The 18,421-nt window shown below is 45.1% G+C and overlaps 1 protein-coding gene across 2 annotated transcripts in view; it reads right to left on the bottom strand.

Annotated features, from left to right (window-relative positions):
- Positions 1-17,921, bottom strand: part of RAB6A (RAB6A, member RAS oncogene family) — a 42,777-nt gene extending 24,856 nt beyond the window's left edge. Inside the window, exon 1 of one of the 2 annotated variants that reach the window (XM_039554884.1) lies at positions 17,669-17,921. In XM_039554884.1, the coding sequence (XP_039410818.1) occupies positions 17,669-17,738 (70 nt within the window). In that variant the 5' untranslated portion in view covers positions 17,739-17,921. The remainder of the gene's footprint in view (positions 1-17,668) is intronic. The other variant, XM_039554876.1, reaches the window with a different exon arrangement.
- Between the last annotated feature and the right edge of the window lie 500 nt (positions 17,922-18,421).

The raw sequence follows: 18,421 nt of genomic DNA, 5'->3' as shown, positions 1-18,421 counted from the left end.
TACTTTGGCTTCAGGGATTGCTGGCAGGCTGGAGCTCCGAATTTGAGAATCGCTGGCCTGTACCCACAGAGCAGGGGAAAAAACACACAGAAATTCAAGGACTGGACGTGGAGGATTCCCAGAGCAGCCTGTTCAGCCTTGGTGAACTACAGGGAAAGGTGGACTTGGCCTTTCCCTGTTTTCCATTTCCATTTGTTAGCCAGCAGTTGACAAAGCCCAAAGAAGTAACTCCTCACAGCCATCACCACAGTTATTCAGAGACTATTTATAGCAGAAACAATCAAAAATAAAAACTCTAGAGAAACTGACTGGACAACATGAGAGACTTTTGGAAGTTCTGGATTACTTCAAGGTAATCCTGAAGCATATGGATGCCCTGGAAGTGTCCAAGGCCAGGCTGGATGGGGCCTGGAGCAACCTGGGATAGTGGAAGGTCTCCCTGCCCATGGCAGGGGATGGGACTGGATGAGCCTTAAGGTCGCTTCCAATCCAAACCATTCTGGGATTCATGAGAGAATGCTGAGCCTCTTAAAATTAATTTATTTCCTTAAAACACAGGTTTTAACCCCCTTCCAGATGATCAGTAACAGCACTGTCCCAGTGCTCCACACAAAATGGAGATGAATTTAATGAGATGCAGCATGTGATCAATGAACCAGTGGAATAACCAAACTGGCCTCTTTCCTTTGCCCTCTGTACACAGCCCTGAGTATTTTAAAGTACTGAGAGATCCTGAACAAAAAGTTGATTATTTGCTCATTGTAAATTCAATTTCCTTTATCCTTACAAAAATTCTGTCTGGATTGGACTTTTCAAGGCAAGATGAGACAGTTTTATTAGAGCTGAAGGTGGAGAGATGAGTTTTACTCATTCAATGAAGCAAGAAACAGCACAGCCAGAATTTTGCTGCTGAGGAAATTTCCATTTTCCTTTTACCCTGTGACAATCAGGTGCCTTGAACTTCAGTCAGCTCTTTGTGATGGGAGAATTTCTGAGCAAAACCTTTTAAAGCCTTAACATCCCAGCAATTCCCAGCAACTTCCCAAAGCAGAAAGTGTGACATCAGCCTTAGCTCCCCAGCCAGCCGTCAGCACTGGTAAAAAAAGCTGCATTTAGCAAACTGGAACAGACCCTTAGCCAGGGATAGGAGCCTAAATGGATGGTGGGAAGCTCACATGAATATTTATGAGTGTCTGGTGCAGAGCAGCAGGAAGGGAAGCATGGAGTGGAGTGAACTGGCATGATGTAACAGGGAATAACAAGGAATGACACCTACCCAGCAGATGAACACACTGAAAGCTGTTCTGGGAATGGCTGGGATCATCTGCAGCTCGTTCCCACGTGCTGCAAGAACAGGGATACAAAGGAAGGAGCCAAGCCCTTTGCACAGGAGCACCATTTTAAACTCTAAGGATGGGAAGAGCTGCCCTGATCCTGCATTTCACATGCTTTTCCTTCCCAAGACAAGGTATAACTTGATTTTCCTGAGTTACACCAAAAAATATCTGCTCTATTTGTTACAGCCCCAGGAAAACAGGGAAGTGCAGCTCCTCAGGGCTCAGGGAAATGTCGTCAAGCAACACCAGAGCTGTTTGTCACCAAGGAGGCCAAGATTCAGCCCTTCTCCCTGGCCAGCACCAAAGGCTCATTTGTAACGGCTTCTAAAAGAAATTTGTAATACTTATTTAAAGCCATGCTAAAAATTAAGTTTCACACACATTTGGGATTGTGTTTTAAAGACCTGCCCTTGCTACTGAGAAGGAAATACAAAACAGGATTTTGTCACAACCCAGATGTCATCAGAGCAAAGGGGTTTTACTTCAAGTCAATCTCTCTGGGCAATAATCCATGGAAACATGAGTTTTCACGCCTGCCCCTTCCTGTCAGGCACTTCCATCATTTACAAAAAGGGACCAATTACTCCCTTATCTACAACAACCAGTAATCAAATGATTAACACTTCAGTAACTGCCTTATAAAAAAGATGACTGTGAAAATATGTGTTAGCCTGAAAAGCTCATTAATTCTCATTCACTGTTCTCTTTGGGTACCTCAGAGCATGTTCACCGTGTTGTTTTCTACAATAATTCATCCAAGACAGAAGGAAATGGAGGCTGATGCACTTTTCTGACCTATTAAGTGTTTTTTTCCCAGGGTGTTGCTGCCAGGCATGTAACTCCACTCCCCCACTTTTCAGTCAAATTCAGTACAATGCAGAAATCAAGGATTTCTTTTCTCTCTTTCCAAGAGATGCTTTCCAAAACCTACCAGTTCAAGGCTGGTTCATGTCTTCAAATTTGAAGTTCTCAGCCTTGTTTTAGATTACATATACCCCTGGACAGAGACACACACTTGGGATTCAATCTAGCTGAACATTAGTCTCTGTAGCTAGGAATGCAGAGCTAGTTAAAGTTATTAAAAACCTGCTCTCTTTTTCTTTAAATGAGAAAATTTTCATTTTATTCCTAGTCTTGCAGTATACATTTTCCTGGTCTAATTCCTGCTGTACACTGCTGCAGTTTGCTTCAAGTATTTGGCAAGAGTTATCACAGAATGGGTTGAGTTGGAAAGGACCTTTAAAGATCATCCTGTCCATGCTCCCTGCTGTGGTTTTCATTCTGAATAGCTCAGGTGAAACTTCCCTTCCTCAAGGGAACCTGAACAGTATTTCTGCCACTGCAAAAGATGTGAGCAGACAGTGACAAGTGGGAAAGTCTCTTGTTCCTCATGGTCACATCTCACCTGGAGATTTCTCCTCCCACTCAGACAGCTGAGCTGGCTCACTGGTATTTACTGGTCCATCTCCAGTGGACAAGAAATTGCCTCTAAAAGGCGGAGCAGCAATTCTCCCAAAGGATCCTTCCTTTTACACAATCATTCCCAGGCATACTATGTAAAAACCCAGGAGGGTTTTACAGCTGACAGCTACACATTGAAGGACAACCAGATAAAAGCCTGCTCTGCCACTGATCCAAGTATTCAGTGCCATATGGATGTATTTTATGCAGTCCCTGGGCATTTTAAAACCAGCAAGAGAAGCAAAGAATTGTCACTTGTGTTTAAAGCTCAGCAGTAGCTAAAGGGAAAAGGAAGAGGCAGAAGAGAGTATTTTCTATTATCCATCTTTTTCTAAGGCAACATCAGGCTGTTTGCTGTCCTTAGGCAATTTAGAATCCTATTTTATTTAGCACTACACTTTTTTCCTGAGGGAGATGCCAGTTAGTTTTACCTGGTATCTCTATTTCTCAGATATAAACTAAAGCACAAGTTAAGACTGCTCATGACTGGCCCCAAAGTAGAAGGCACAGCCTGGACACATAAAGCTGGAAAAAGCTCCCCTTTGCACTTTGGGATGTGAAAGGATCACACAGATCAATAAAAATGTGTGGAGACTCATTTAAAAGTTTAATGACAAACTCAGAACTCTTTCCTGCTAAGCAAATCCTAATCAGCACTGGCAGAGTTGATAAAAGTAGAACAATATCCATGATTATTAATGCACAGGAAAGATTTCCTTTGGGATCTGCACCAAGCCTTGTGACAGGGACAAAAATACCCGGTGATAAATAGCTTCATTAACTCTTGTGGGTTTTGTCAGTAATTAGCAAGACTCTTCCTCCCAAAATGGGAAATAAATGAAAGAGCACAATGCAAACAAATCTTGTTCTGTTTGCTCAGTCACAGCCACAAAGAAATGAAACAGTAAAACCGGGTCAGCCTCTGGTTCTGTCTCGAAGTCCCACTTTGGAATTTTTTTAAACTATTAAGGTGCACACTGAAAAGTTTTCCTATAAAAACTGGGGTGTTTTTTACCATCCCATTGTACAAAAGAATAAACAAGAGGCAACCCCTCACTGCTGAACACGAAGGAGCAAATCTATTAAATATAATAATTCAATTACTCTGTCAATATAGCAAAATAAAAAAACACGGAAATGTTACCTCCTCAGCACAGCTATAAAAATTCATTTTAAAATCTAAGCCTTATGTTCTAGAGATGAAACCTCTTGTCTGGTTTTCTGCAGAGGAATTCCAAGCCAAGCCTGTAACATAACCAGCGCTATTTTCACAGTTTCAAAGGTTTCCAAAAGCAACAGAGCCAAAACGAGCATCTCAAGCAGAAGACCTCCAGGCAATCCCAGTTCTCCTCCCTCACCATAACACCAAGCCCCTGGGAAGTGACACAATGCCAGGTGAGGAGCCAGACTCCCAGTTTTCTGTTGGAGGGAACAGCTGTCACCTCTCATGTTCAGTGCTCAATCTCCCATCATTTCGTACAGAAGGGGCAAATATGCTGCTTAAATATGGCTGAAGGTAACTGAGGTCTGAAGAAGTAAAGTCCTGCCCATTTCTGAATGCTGGGTGGGTTTTTTTAAATTTAACTGAGGTTAAACTGGTGTGGAAGTTATGAACTGTCTTCAACTTCCTATAGCCAAGCAAAGTAGTTTTGACTTGGAGGAATAGCCTTGGAATGCTGGAAAGAGCTGCAACCAAAATGCTGCAATGTGGTGAATAAAACATGCACGTGAACACCTGGAACAACGGGGAACAGCAGGAGCAGGAAGGGAATCTCACAGTGTGGTAAATGTGGTTTCACTCAAATGAGGAAGAACAAACCCAAGATAAGGTAACCAGAAGATCAAGATTTGCAGTAATTCCGCAGATAAGGAAAACAAAAGAACACGGAGACACAAGAATTTTGCCCAAGCCATAAGGGATGAGACAAAGCACCTAAAGGAAAGGGCCCAAACAGTTTTGACTCCTAACAGGCACAGGACAAGTGGCACAAAAGCATGGAAAACCCAAGCCATGATGAGCATCCAGTTGCGTCCCATCCTGTGTCAGAGCATCTGGGCAGAAATCCCGGCCCCTTGTAGGACAGGGATCAGAGTGGATACTTAAGATCTACTCTACAGTGACTGTGAGGGAAATTCAGATTAGGATGCCTTTCACTTCCATGCAGATGAGTTTAAAACCAACCAGAGAACAGGAATTGTGGATGATACACTCACGTTTTCATGGATATTAAACTTGGTTAATTAACTAAAGGGCACTCACAGGCCACCTTTACATTTCAGACACTTCTGTGCAGTCTCTCATTACTTGCCAGGAATGAAAAAAACGCCAAAATTTACAGACTCACGAGGATATTTTTTCACCACAGCCTGAGGATTTTGCTTTCCTTCATATCTTACATAGTTAATTTTTAAAAAATAGTTTCCAAAGAGGCTTCAAATATTCTCCAAAGGACTTTATCTTTACTGCTCACGAAATGCCTCAGAACCCTCAGCCATAAACATTGGTAACACAAAGCAGCACTTCACAAAACTATCACAACACTTGGAAATACTGTAAAGCTCATCCCAGGGATCTTCTGACCAGGTGTGGATGACCATGGAGCTAAGAAGGAAGAAGGAAGATTTAGTAGTCCAGATGTCCATGTGATCACAGTCTCTACCCAAAACTTCTTAGGAGCAAGGCACAGCAAGTGGAGGAAGGAGCTCTGGAGCTCTGAGCTGTGACATTTACTATTTCCTTCTTCCCAAAACAGCCTGCTCATTATTGCTCCAGTAATCCCAACAGCACCACTCCAGATAAACATTGTCTTAGCAACTCAATTTTTGGACAAAGTATCAATTTTGGATTGCGGTGTTTGAGTTGAAATTTCAGAACAATTCAATTTTGTCCCAGGTTATTACAGCTTTGCTGCGAGCACAATGCGACAAATTAAATGGTTTTAGAGACACCTCCAAATATTCTATTCTATTCTATTCTGGCCCACTTGCTTCTCACACAAAAATTTGACCTATTAAGTTTCAGAGCCCAGTATTGAAGTTTTATTGTTGTCATGCAAGGGTGGCTCAATATTCACTTTATATATGACAGCAGTTAAAGCCCATGGGGGTGAAGTCACTTTTTGAAGCATCTACTGCTTCCAGGCTCTATCATTCCAGCACTCCATTAAAAACCAGTGCAGGACTGCGCTAAAACCCACCAAGAGGCCTTCAGTAATTAATCATTCATAAGATCCAATTTTTACATCCCAGTACTTTATTTTTAAATACCTAATTATCTGCTTGTAAAAGGCTTTAAAGATATAAAGTGCTACATATGGAGATCAAAAGTAATCAAGCCACTGTGGACAGACATTATGTTGGGAGGGTGGATTTGCTCGGCCAGGAGTGGTTCTGGGAAGTGCAAATTCCACATGGGCAAAAGAGGAAGGAGCCAAGAGCTCCTCCATCACCTGAAGCACAAGAGATCCCTTCAACTGATTTCCAGATTTACAGCCACTTTAAGTTCCCAATTTAAGTCAGAAACTAAATGCTATCGAACCATTTTGGAAAGAAGGAGCAGACATTGAAAACGCAATTATGAATTTCTGATTTAAATACCTTTACCACAGAATTTGTTCCCATAACAAACCATATTCATGGGCAGTTTAGACAGAAATCTGCATTAAATCCTCAAACAGAACAACGTTTTCCAAAGTAACTTTTGTTAAATAAACTGTAAATGATAGGCTAATGCACCGTCTAATATGGAAACTCTCTCCTGGATTCCTCAGAGTTATATTCCTGAGGCAGGAGAAGGGAGGCAGCAGAGAGCAGCAGGGATAAAACTGGCAGCCACCTGAGGATGCCTTTCTGAAGGGAAGCATTCCCTGCTTTGAGCACTGAGCGCTATCCCAGCACAAGCTAAACCAGCCGACGCCAGCATCCAGCTGAGGGAATCCAGGCATCGCTTCCCTAGATCACATGCTAAATGGAGCCCTTGGAACAAGCTCCTGCTCTCTTCCCAAAGCTGTTTTGCCCTTGAAAGCACAACAAGCAATGCTAAGTCAGCCATTTCCAGCGAGGAATTAGAGAAGTTTCAGGAGACCTATTAGAATGCAAGGGATTACCATCCCCTTCCCTTCCCTCCATCATTTAGCCCAGTTAAATTTTGCCTAATGTTTCCCCAGCACTGTTATCCCACTGGCAAAACAAGCAAGTACTTCCTCCTGCTCCCTCCTCTCTTGACTACCTACACTGCCACATAGAAATTTCTGCTCTCTCACACTGTGGTGACAATTTTCCTGCCTGGGGAAAGGAGAAAAGGAAAAGAACAAAAAGAAAGAAAGGAGGAGGAGAAAAAGAAGAAAGGGAAGGAGGAGAAAAGGAAGGGAAGAAGGGGAAGAGAGCTCCATATAGCATCCTCCTCAGCAATTCCATCTGATTCCCACAACTGACCATCTCCTGGGCAGTGCTGGAAGAACTAAGACCTGCTCTTTCCACACAGGAGGTGCAGAACAGCTTCCACAGGAGCTCCCTCAAACTCATTCTCCAGGCAGACACACAGGTGAGTGCTTCTTCAGAAGTGAGCTTGGACAAGATCCTAAAATAATCCTGATTGACGGTCGATGGAGCCTGGCTTATGAAGAGGCAGCTTGTAGGGAAAAACCTGCCCAGAGTACATTCATTAAGCACAGCTCTCCTCCAGGCAGCTGCTGATCCGAGCTGACAGGGATGGCTGTGGAGAACACCTGGGGACCGGTGCAAAAATAACCAGAGCTGCACCAGCACACACGGGTTTGTCCACATGATGCAGCTCCCCAGCAAGGCAGAGGGAGAACAGCTGGTGTAAAATATAGGACACTGACACCAGGGCGTGTGCAAGGGCAGCACAGAATCCTGGGGTTTTGCACCAAAAAAACCCCAACCACAATTTATTTTTTAGCAACAGAAACCCAAACCGTGTAGAAACTGAGATCAGCACGGCTGAAGGAGCTGCAGGCTCTGGGCTCCTCAGACACCTGTATGGGTCCAGGCAGCACATGGCTACAAATCCCTGAAACGGAGGATTCAAGGGAAGCATGTCCTCACACCACACTATCTGTTTCTCCTTCACATCTCTGCTCCTGAGCTGTCCCAGCTTTCCTCTTGGGAACTGGGGCAGGACAGAGGCCACCAGACACTCAAAGCTCTTGCTGCCTGCACTGCCTGGGCTGCAAGTTAAGAACTCCAAGCTTAAAGCATCTTAAACCATTACATCAATTCCCAGCTTTTCAATGGGAAACTTCTCCTCTAAAATCTTCCTCTTTTCCTCTAAAATCTTCCTAACTGACCTCTCCACATGGAGTTTCAGCCAGCTGACAATAAACCCGTTCCTTCCCAGCTGTGCTTCACAAATGCCTTGGAAAGAGGTCATGCAGGGTCTGCAAACCCAAGGTCTGACATTCATCTATAAGAATTTTAAAAATAAAAATAGCTAGTCCTTAAAAGGTAGAAATTTGGTTCCAAATAGTAAATGGAACAAGTTTTGTTGGTGTTTTATTCTGATCTTTTCTAGATGAAAGGATATTTCAGAGAGAATTGTGGGGTTCAACTACAGAAAAAAAAATAAAGTGGTTATTTGAGAAATTGGGTTTGGAGTAGAAAATTCTTTAGAGAAGAATTATCTACACTCCAACTGGGATACAGTATCTTGAAATAAATACTCTCCTCCAGCAGTATTTTCCAGAAGAACAATTCCTTTCTATTAAGGACACATACTAGTTAAGTTCCTATTTAATTGTAATATTTACTCTCGAAGACTTGTTTCTAACTTGAGCAATTCATTGTATAAATGCACACAGAAAATATTTTGGGGTCTTCAGGCTGCCCTACCTAAAAACCAGCCTTAAGTGCACCACAGGGTTGGCTCTGGACTCAAGTTTTTAGGCAAGTAGCTGAGAAGCACCAAATCCAGGGGAAAGCACAGAGCTGTTTTGAGACATCTTAAAAACATCTCATGTAGAGGACACTGCTTCCCCTCCTCCACTTTCCAAAAGGTAAAGCTAAAAAGCCTTTGCTCTTCCTGGGATCTGGAACCAGGCAGGCAAAGGCAGATCTCACATCTCTGCCTTGCTCTCAGCTGTGCAAGGCTTGCACAGACAAAACATCAGCCACACAATTCCCCAGGGAAATTTTTCTCTAGATGGCAGGATTTACTGGAGGGAATGTGTAGTAATTCACACAAGGCTCCTTTTGAGTTTCCTAAAATCTCTCTTGCATTTTCAAGTGAAAATGTAAAATTCCTAAGGCCAAGGAATTTATTTTTAACTGTAAATTACTCACTGTGACAGTACAGGGTCCACCAAGCCTAGAAACACCGGCAATCTATGAGCCCTTTACATTTCAGCAGAGAGGGGGGAAATATTTTAACACCAAACCAGCTGATGAGTCAAGATTGGAAAAGCTTTTTTCACTGGGAAAAGCTTTTTTCAAGTCTGCTGTTGCACTACAGCATCCAAATAAAGAGGTCAATTTTATGGGACACAAGTGTTTGATCTGCCTACTGTTTATGCAGTGTCAGGGAAACAAAAAGCCATCCTCTTCTCCAAGTCACACTGTGGTTTAAGACCAACTAAAAACAAAAAAAAAGTGAAAGAATTACGGTCATGACAGTGGTGGTACAGCGGTGGATAAAAGCCACTCTGATGACTGTCCAGTGAAAAAACGTAACTCAGCTAGGGAAGAAAAATGGGAAGCTGGAAGAACAGAAAGAATAGGAACCTAACTATGATGTGAATACATAAATATTTAATATTAAGAGGCAGCTGGAAAAGCTGAGAAGAAATTACAAGAGCCAGTGAGTGAGTCTGGAAGTGAGGGAGTGGAATAGACCAACCCTGTGAAAACCTCTTTGTAAAGCACTACAAGGTCAGGAAAAAAAAGGAAAAAAAAAGGTTGGGATTTCCTTGTCATGATACTCCAACTGTCTTCAGCCATCAGCCCCTCCTCCAGCTGTGTCCAGCTGCTCTGCTGAAGGATTCACCTCCAGCATTATCCAAACCAGCAGCACAGCTCAGCTCGAGTAATGTCATCCTGGTTTTTATGTGGACACAAGTGATTTTCGGCCACTTGGAGTGAGCCAAGGACAAAATGCCCAAAAGCTTCTCCAGAAGCAAGCACAGGGAAGCGGAAAGGGAAAAAAATAAACAGGTACTATAGACAAGACAAAGAAGGCAGCAAACCTCTAGCATGAAGACCTGCCTAGTGCTGCCAAGGAAGGTCAAAAAGGAGTCAGAACTTCCTTTGAGAGACAATGTTCTCCATCTCCTCCACCACCTCACACATCCACTGGATGATTCCAGTGCTCAGCCAGTTCAGATTTCTCTGCTAAGCCTTCCTTCCATCAGGCCATTCAAAAAAATCTTCCTGTCACTGACATTAAGGGTTCTCACAGCCAATTCTGTACCAGCAGAGGAGGACAGGAATGAGTGTTTTCTACTCCCAGAAAAGGCAACATCTCCATTAAAAAAAAAAAGGAAGCTGCAGAGAAACACTTCTGCACTCTCATTAATCCAGTGATGTTTGCCCACTCCTGTGCAGCTCCAGAGCCTCTGCAGGCTCTCCAAGCCCCAACCTGTTAGCAGGAATTCTCTCTTCCCAATTCCAGCAGCAGCTACCTACACCCCTTGGCAAAGACCACACTGACAGGCATCTTGTCAATCCTGCATCAGTCACTGCTTGGAGCTTTGCCATGGATGCTGCACCCTCCAAGGACCCCTCTCCTTTTAGCTACACATCTATTCCAGCTTTAACCCCCCTTCGCTTTGTGTTGCACATATCAAGAACATTATGAAAATTAACTTGCTGTAACTCAAACCTAGACAGGGGCATGGACAGGAAGCACAGCAGGAAGCATTTAGTGGAATGGAATAAACTGGCCCCTGCATTAATTAGAGCAATGCTGGAGTGGGTTGGTTTTTTCTGCAGCAATTGCTGATTGCTCCTGAAGAAGCAAACCATTAAAGAAAAGTCACTTAGCAGGATAAATGGCACTCGTCTATATGGTGCAAATGTTAATATACAGAGGTTCAAAGGGTCACAATTCAAAACAGAGAAAAGACCAACTGAAAGTTAGGACATTTTCTCATTAGCAAGTTTAGCTGCCCCACCTGGTTCTGGCCACGTCTGAAGACCAAATACTGCTCATCAGTATTGCTCCAGTATTCCTTCCCAACCCTTTCAATTCTGGGAAAAAATGCTTTAGAGTTAAAGCAAAGCCTTAATTCTGTGTGTTGGTAACACCTACACATGTCTGGATGAGAGAACACTACGAGCCTGCGAATCTTGGAATAGCTGGGTGGCATCTCCAGGGGATACTGGCAGCTACTCAAGGCATGGAGACTCTTCCAAGTGAGCCCCAAAATCCCTGCTCATTAAAATGGAAGCAGCTGACACGGGTGACATCAGCACGTGCCTTGTGCTCAGCCAGGCATCTGCAGGCATAGAAGAAGCTCAGGTCAAGCAGGATTTGCTCCTGGAGTTCCCAGTTAGACTCCAAAGCAGCAAAGAGTGGCATTTCCAGCCCTGGTCTCTGTGATAGGACTAAAGGAAGAAGTGCCAGCGGGGACAAAAATGCCCTAGGAGAAGGAGAGGGCCTTTGGAGAACATCCCCTCTTAAACTGGTTCTAATCACTATCAAGAACCTCAAGGATTTTGTGTTTGCCTTCATAAAAATACTTCAAAAGTCAAACTCCAAGACACCCCAGGATGTGTTCCTCAGCTTCCTGTGTGCATGCTGTGACTAAACCAGTGAGGATCACACTGGGATGCCGCAGTCCAAGGGACTGGGAAAAGCACACCCTGGCACCCTGGCAGCACAGACCCATCCCGGTTTACAGCGGTCCAGCAGAAAGGACGCGCGAACTGCGAACAAGGAAAGGGAAGTTACACCCTCACTCTAAGAAGTCAAATTAATTAAATGCACTGTTGTGCTGGACAGCTGAATAAGGACTTCCTTCCCAACTGGAAGGCTGAACTCCTTTTTGCCAGACCCAACAGGAGGCAGCCAGAGGCAGGCAAGGGGCTTGACAACTCAGAGCTCACACCGAATTTATTTACATTTAGTTTCACACGATATTTGCTTCCCAGATTATCTTTTTTTTTATTATTGTCATGCACTAGGCTTCATTTGGATAAGAGCTAAATAGTACTGAAACACACAAAAAAGTCATTTTTTCCAGTTAATATCACTCAAATATTCCAGGACATGGTTTGAACATGGAAAATATCTGATATAAAATAATTGATGGAATTGTTCACTGTCCCTGGGCCTTTCATTATACTAGAGCCAGAAGAGTTGGGTTTATGCTGAGGGGAAAACAAAGAATTCATTTAGCTTTTCAACTTCGTGTGAGCTCAGCAAATAAATCAAGCAAAGAGACCTGAAAAATTTGACTTTCACTGCAAGTCCACATTTTGGCTGCTGTTTGTTTGCCAAGACACGCGTTTTTCATTTAAACTACTTCCATAAATAATTTATATTAACGTGTCAAACCCGTCATCATTTTGATGGCATCTGTAATTTTCAAAGTAGTGCTTTTATAGAAGCTCAGAAGCATCTAGATTGGAAAAGACCTCTGAGATCATCAAGTCCTTGATCAGCCAAGGGCTGGACTCAATGATCTCAGAGGTCTTTTCCTTGCTCCATACTAGGAGACATGCATCAGCATTTCCATACCTGTTCAGAAACATTCATACATCACAAGGTTACTGTTTTTACAGGCTACAGGCCTCACAGGTAAATTCTGGAGGTTGACTTGAAAAATCTGATGGTATTCATGTCGAGACAGCAAAGTGTGGTTTTTTCTGAGCCACGTTTCAAAGCACGTTTCAAAGCTGGTTTGTTTTGGTTGGGTGGTTTGGGGTTTTACAATCATTAGTGTACACAACAGGTACTTGTATATGCATGAAAACAACAAAATGCCTTTAAACATCTGGACTAAATTAGCAGGTAACTAAAAAGCAGCTATTTCCTCACAGGCTGATTACAGACGACAGATTTTTAACCATCACTGAAGCTGAGAAAAATGGCTATTGGCTCTCATAATTCCCAAATGCCACATCGCCTGCTAAGGTGGCCTCAGATGAGTTTCTCTGCCTTTGTTTCTCCATTAGTCCCACTTACAGCTTCAGCAAAAGCCTTCAGACATCTGCTCTGCAGAACCTGGATCCAGTGCCAGGTACCACCACCACCCCGAGAGCTGCAGATAGAAAATCCATTATGTCACATCGAGGAAAAAGATGATCATTTCCTTCCAAATCACAAATTATTTCGGAGATGCAGAGAGAAAAGCACAGCAGAGAGCAGAAAGGCACAGCTATTGCTCCTTTCAAGAACAGGCACAGCTCCTTCAGAGGCTTCCACAAATAGACAGGGATCAAAAGGCACCGTGAGAACAGGCACCGCAAAACACTGATGTCTTTTTCTCTGTGCTTCTTCCACACGTTGCTGGAGGAAGGGATTTTTCAGAGATGGAGAAGAGAAAGAAGAGAAATGGTGGAGTTCAAGACAGCGAGGAAGGATCAGACACCAAGCACATTGCACTGTGAAAGAACCCCAGAATGGTTTGGGTGGGAAGGGACCTGTCACCAACGAAGATGTTCGACAGTGCTGATCCCATCACTGACCCCTGAAGAACCCAGGTGAAGACTGAGGCAAAGCAAGTCCCTGAGTACCTCAGCCTTCTCCATATCCTGGGTAACCAGGTCTCCCGTTTCCTTCCGGAGAGACCCCACACTTTTCCTGGTCTTCCTGTATCGCTACAAAATACTTTCTTGTTGCCCTTGATGACTGGCCAGATTTAATTCTATCAGGGCTTTAGCTTTCCTAACCTCATCTCTGGCTGCTCAGACAATTTCTGTGCATTCCTCCCAGGCTACCTGTCCCCACTTCCACCCTGTACAGGCTTCCATTTTAGGTTTGAGGTTGTCCAGGAGTTCCTTGTTCATCCATGTAGGCTTCCTGGTGTTCCTCCCTCATTTCCCCTTTGTTGGGATGCCTTGCTGATATTCCACCTCCAGATGTGAAGCCCAAATTTCAGAACTCATGGAAAATTCATACAGTCCAAACAGAACCCCAAATATCTGGAGGCCCAGCCACAAGGAAAACCACATTAGGAAATTAACAGGAGGGAAGGGGATACGCTTTTAAACCACCAGTGCAACAAGGTAATAGCTCTCTGGAGTTTGTCAAGCTGAGAATTCCTTCGAAACAAGGGAGTTTTAGGTAGCACAGGGATGAGAGTGCGTGCCTACTGTGAGCAGCGTTACACCAGCCTCACGTTACACACCAAGCACCTGCAGCTCCCCAGTTATCTAATGAGACACATCACACTGCTCAGCAGTGCCTGTACCAACATCATTATGCAACAGAACAGCTCATTAGTGCTTTCCAAACAGTTATATTTCAAAAGTTATTACACTGCACTTATCAGTGGGTTTTCAATATTAAAAATCTCAGCTCCTGATAAAAAAAAAAAAAAACAAAACACAAGTGGCTCTAATTTCCTTCAAGATCTTATGCAGAAGTGCCAGCAGAAAGACAACAGGGAGCTCTTTTGCTTTCTGTACATGTCGGTGCCCTTCAGACCTGCTCGCCAATGAAACCTGCAATAGAAACTCACATGAGGAACAAATATTTCTGTTGAGATGCCCCAGCATCCAGTTCTGCCCACTCAATCAAAAAAAAAATCCATTTATTAAGAAGTAGAGGTGTTCCTATGCAAAGCAGAACTAAAATGGTTATTAATGTTTGAATGTGAATAATATTTACTGCAAGCTACCCCAACGTAGGTGATGTGTCCACTCCCTGATGTGACCCAGAAATCAGAATTCCTTAAACTTGAGGTATTAGGACTGATGAAAATCACCTGATAAAAGCAGATCAAAGGCAGTAAGAAACATACTTCCCCACACACAATAGCTCTATCTAATCCGTCAGCACAGAGCTCTCCCTGCCTTTTAGCAAAGATTAGCATTTTTAAAACTGCTAAACTCTGTATAATCTTCAATCATTGAGAAAAGTAATTCAATTAAGGAGAGTGCTGGTGAAGCTGCCTTCTTGCTAGCCAGCCAGTGCTGTATCCCTGTAAAAGTTTAAAAAAATAGAGATGGAAAGAGAGGAGAAGATTCTTCTGGCTGAGCACGGATGATGTTGCAGGCTCGTGATGCACCCACAGCACATGCAGCAAGTCCCCAGGCTGGGCCTGGGAGGGGCGTGGGGGACACAAACCCCAGAGACAAGGAGATTTTGGGGATCGAGGAGCGAGGAAAATCAGCATCTTAGCTGGGGAAAGCGCATCTGCAGCTAGTGATGAACAGCACGAGGCAGAGCCACTGCAGTCCATGAGAATGCTGAGGGATACGGCACTGAACTCCCACAATATGGCTGAGGAGAGCGGAGAAAAGCACACACTGCATCCACTGTGCAGTCCCACTTTCAGATGGAAATAAAACACCCGGGGATGCTTCCAGACCTCCCATGGAAGGGCTGCAAAGCCTGCCCAGTAAGGAACTGCAGTTTAGATTTCCTCAGCCACAAGACACACGTTTATAGGCGAGGCTGTGAACAGTCAGCGCAGGTCTGCCAGCAGCCAGCTCTGGATGCTGAGGCAGCTAATGGCCATCGCAGCCCTTTGTACCATTTCATTTGTCATCCTGAAGTCCCTGGATGTAAATGAATCCAGAGCACTCAGCCTCCCCACCAGCAGCAAGAGGATATCTTTAATTATGGCTTTCCAACAGGGCAGAGAACCTTTCAGCTAAACAGGAAGCGAATGCAGCAATCCAGCGCAACAGTTGTACAAAGATCTCCTGGGTTATGAAAGCTGCTACCCTAAAAACTTTTATTTCTGCAGCTCCCTTAACCTTCCAGACAAAGAACAACAAGGTGTGAGCAGAGCCCACTCCAGCTCCCTTTTTGCAACACCAGATTCTTCTGCAGTTTTCTCCAAATATTATGAGGGTGTTTATTCTTCCAGGAGCCACTCAGAATGAGAGCTCTGCATCCTTCGGGCAGTAAAAAAATAAAAAATTACAGGGAATGACATCATGACAGAGACATCTGAAGAGCTTCAATCCAGGAAGGGACGTGTCTCCATCAGAGGCAGACTCACGGAGCACCGTGTCGGAGCATGCCCACGCTGCAGCACCCGCGGGATGCGCGGACACGGAGCCGGCACGGAGTCATCGCCCAGCATCCCAGACAAAGGCAGGGCTGGAGCCCACCCTGCAGCTGCCAGCCCGGCCCTGGATTCAAATCAGCTCCCACCCAGCACTAAGCCCCAGCTGAGGCAGCAGTAGCACGGCTGGGAATATTCCGTCAGGAGGATTTCGCTGTGCTGTACCCACAGAATCCCTTCTCTCCTCCCTAGGTTTGATGCTATGACTGGGAATTATTCAAAACCTTCCAGTATAAAAACAGATGATTAGCTGAGAAGGAAAAAAAATTGCTAGAGGAAGCAGATATCTGACATTATGTCAGCTAGAAGAGACAAGAAATCCACGTGTAAACGAAGAGCTGCTGAGATTTAAGATCTGCAGCAGGTGCCACAACCTTCCATGGAGGTATTTGAAAAGCTTCACAATACTGAAGCTCAGAAATACAGGTAAACAAACCAAGGATTTTGCAAATGCATTGCTAATATTTAAGATTCCTGTTATCAAATACCTGGGAAAAAATCAACCAAACAAAACCCCCAAAAAAACCCCCAGCATTTTCTACACATGACTCTCATCCAAAATCCTCATAAAATGGCTGGCCAAATAGCACCTTACCAAGCAGATCAGGTGACTTACCCAAAAAATAATAAATAATCAAGTTGAACTTGTGCTCCCCAAATCCCTGATATGAGAAGAGCTGTTTCAACCCCAAAAACACAAAATAAAAAGAGAATGATTCAAGGAACAGACTAAAGGAAATTGACAATGTACAGGTAAAAAATTTAAACAGCAGCCTTATCACCAAGCTCATCCACATCTGAGTGAGGAAACACCAACATACAAGTAATTTGGCCGAAAAAAACCCACCAAACCAACAAAAACCAACTAGTGTTTCATCATCTCCTACCATAGGGACCAAAGGTGGCTGAGGGAGCAAATACCCCGCCCTGTGACAGAAAATATTTTGTACCTATTCATTATGTCAAAGATTGCTCAGCATCTACCCAGGATTACACAAAGCATCTCATAAAGGAGCTTGCTTTTTTTTTTTTTTTTTTTTTTTCAGAAAACTCTTCCAAGGGAAAGATTTGGAATGCAGTATTGGAGATAGAGGCCTTCGGCTGAGGAAGGAGGAGACATAGGTTGGGGGTTTTTTTCATTCCAAAGACAGGGAAGAAAACCTCACTGACTGAATTAAATATTCAGAGCGTCGCTCTGCCAAGACATAACTCCATTATGGAAAAACGCTGTATGCACACAGAAAACACTGCGGATTGAGACTCCTGCCCCCCAAAAACCAGAGGAGCTGGGATCGAATGAATCAGCAACTGCTTCTGGAGATGGGCTTTAGTGGGTGGGGGGTTAACCAGAGCTGAACCCCGCGGACCCCCATGAGGCTGGGTGGGTGTCGCGGAGAATGAGGAGGGACTCTCATAGGGGAAGGTGGGTGTCGGGAAGGGTGAGGAGGGGGATCCTCTCAGACCTCCATGACGGTGGGTGCGTGGGTGGGTGGGTGTCGGGGAAAATGAGGAGGGGGATCCCATCAGACCCCAAGAGGGTGGGTGGGTGTCAGGGACCCTCCCAAGGCTGTCGGAGAGGATGAGGAGGGGGTCCCTTCGTGCCCCCACGAGGGCGGGCGAGTGTCGGGGTGGGCGTCCCGCCCCGCTGCCGGCCCGAGCCGGGCGGTGACTCACCGCTCTGCTCGCCCAGGAACACCAGCTTGAATTTCCGCAGCGGGTTCCCGAAGTCCCCGCCCGACGACATGATGGAGGAGCCGCCGCCGCCGCCCCGCGCTCGCTCCGCTCCCCGCGGCGGCACCCGCGACCGCGACCGCTGCTTTCCGCCTCCGCCTCCTCCTGCTTCCCCTCGTCCTCCTCCTCCTCCCCGGCGAAGGCTGCGGGTCCCGGTGAGCTGCCGGTGTCGGTGCCGCCGCTTCGCCCCCCCCCGCTCTCCCGGAGCCGGCGCTCCGCCCGCCCTGCGCACGCGCTGTGAGCGCTTCCCTCTCCTACGGACCGGGAATGGTTTGGGTTGGGAGGGACGTGGAGAATCATCCCGTTCCACCCCCTGCCATGGGCAGGGACACCTTGCACCAGAACAGGCTGCTCCAAGCCCCATCCAGCCTGGCACTGGACACTTCCAGGGATCCAGGGATCCAGGGACAGCCACAGCGTCTCTGGGCAGCCTGTGCCAGGGCTTCCCCACCCTCACATCCTCAACATCAGTGTAAGGTCTGAAAGATATACCCAGTCCTTAAAACCAAAGGCTTAATCCTAAACTTATAGAGATATTCCTTTCAGAGGAGCACCCCTGGGGAGCAGATCCCTCACAGAAGGGTGATGTTTCCCAGGGAGGTCAATGATCCTCCCTGCCATCCTTTAACAGTGGCTGAGGGCCCTCCACCTTTTGCTGGAGGGGCCAGCTTTCCCTTCCACTATTTTTTGCCCATT

The sequence above is a fragment of the Corvus cornix genome, chromosome 1 (assembly GCF_000738735.6).
Source record: "Corvus cornix cornix isolate S_Up_H32 chromosome 1, ASM73873v5, whole genome shotgun sequence".
Lineage (NCBI taxonomy): Eukaryota > Metazoa > Chordata > Aves > Passeriformes > Corvidae > Corvus > Corvus cornix.
This window is presented reverse-complemented; position numbering and strand designations above follow the sequence as displayed.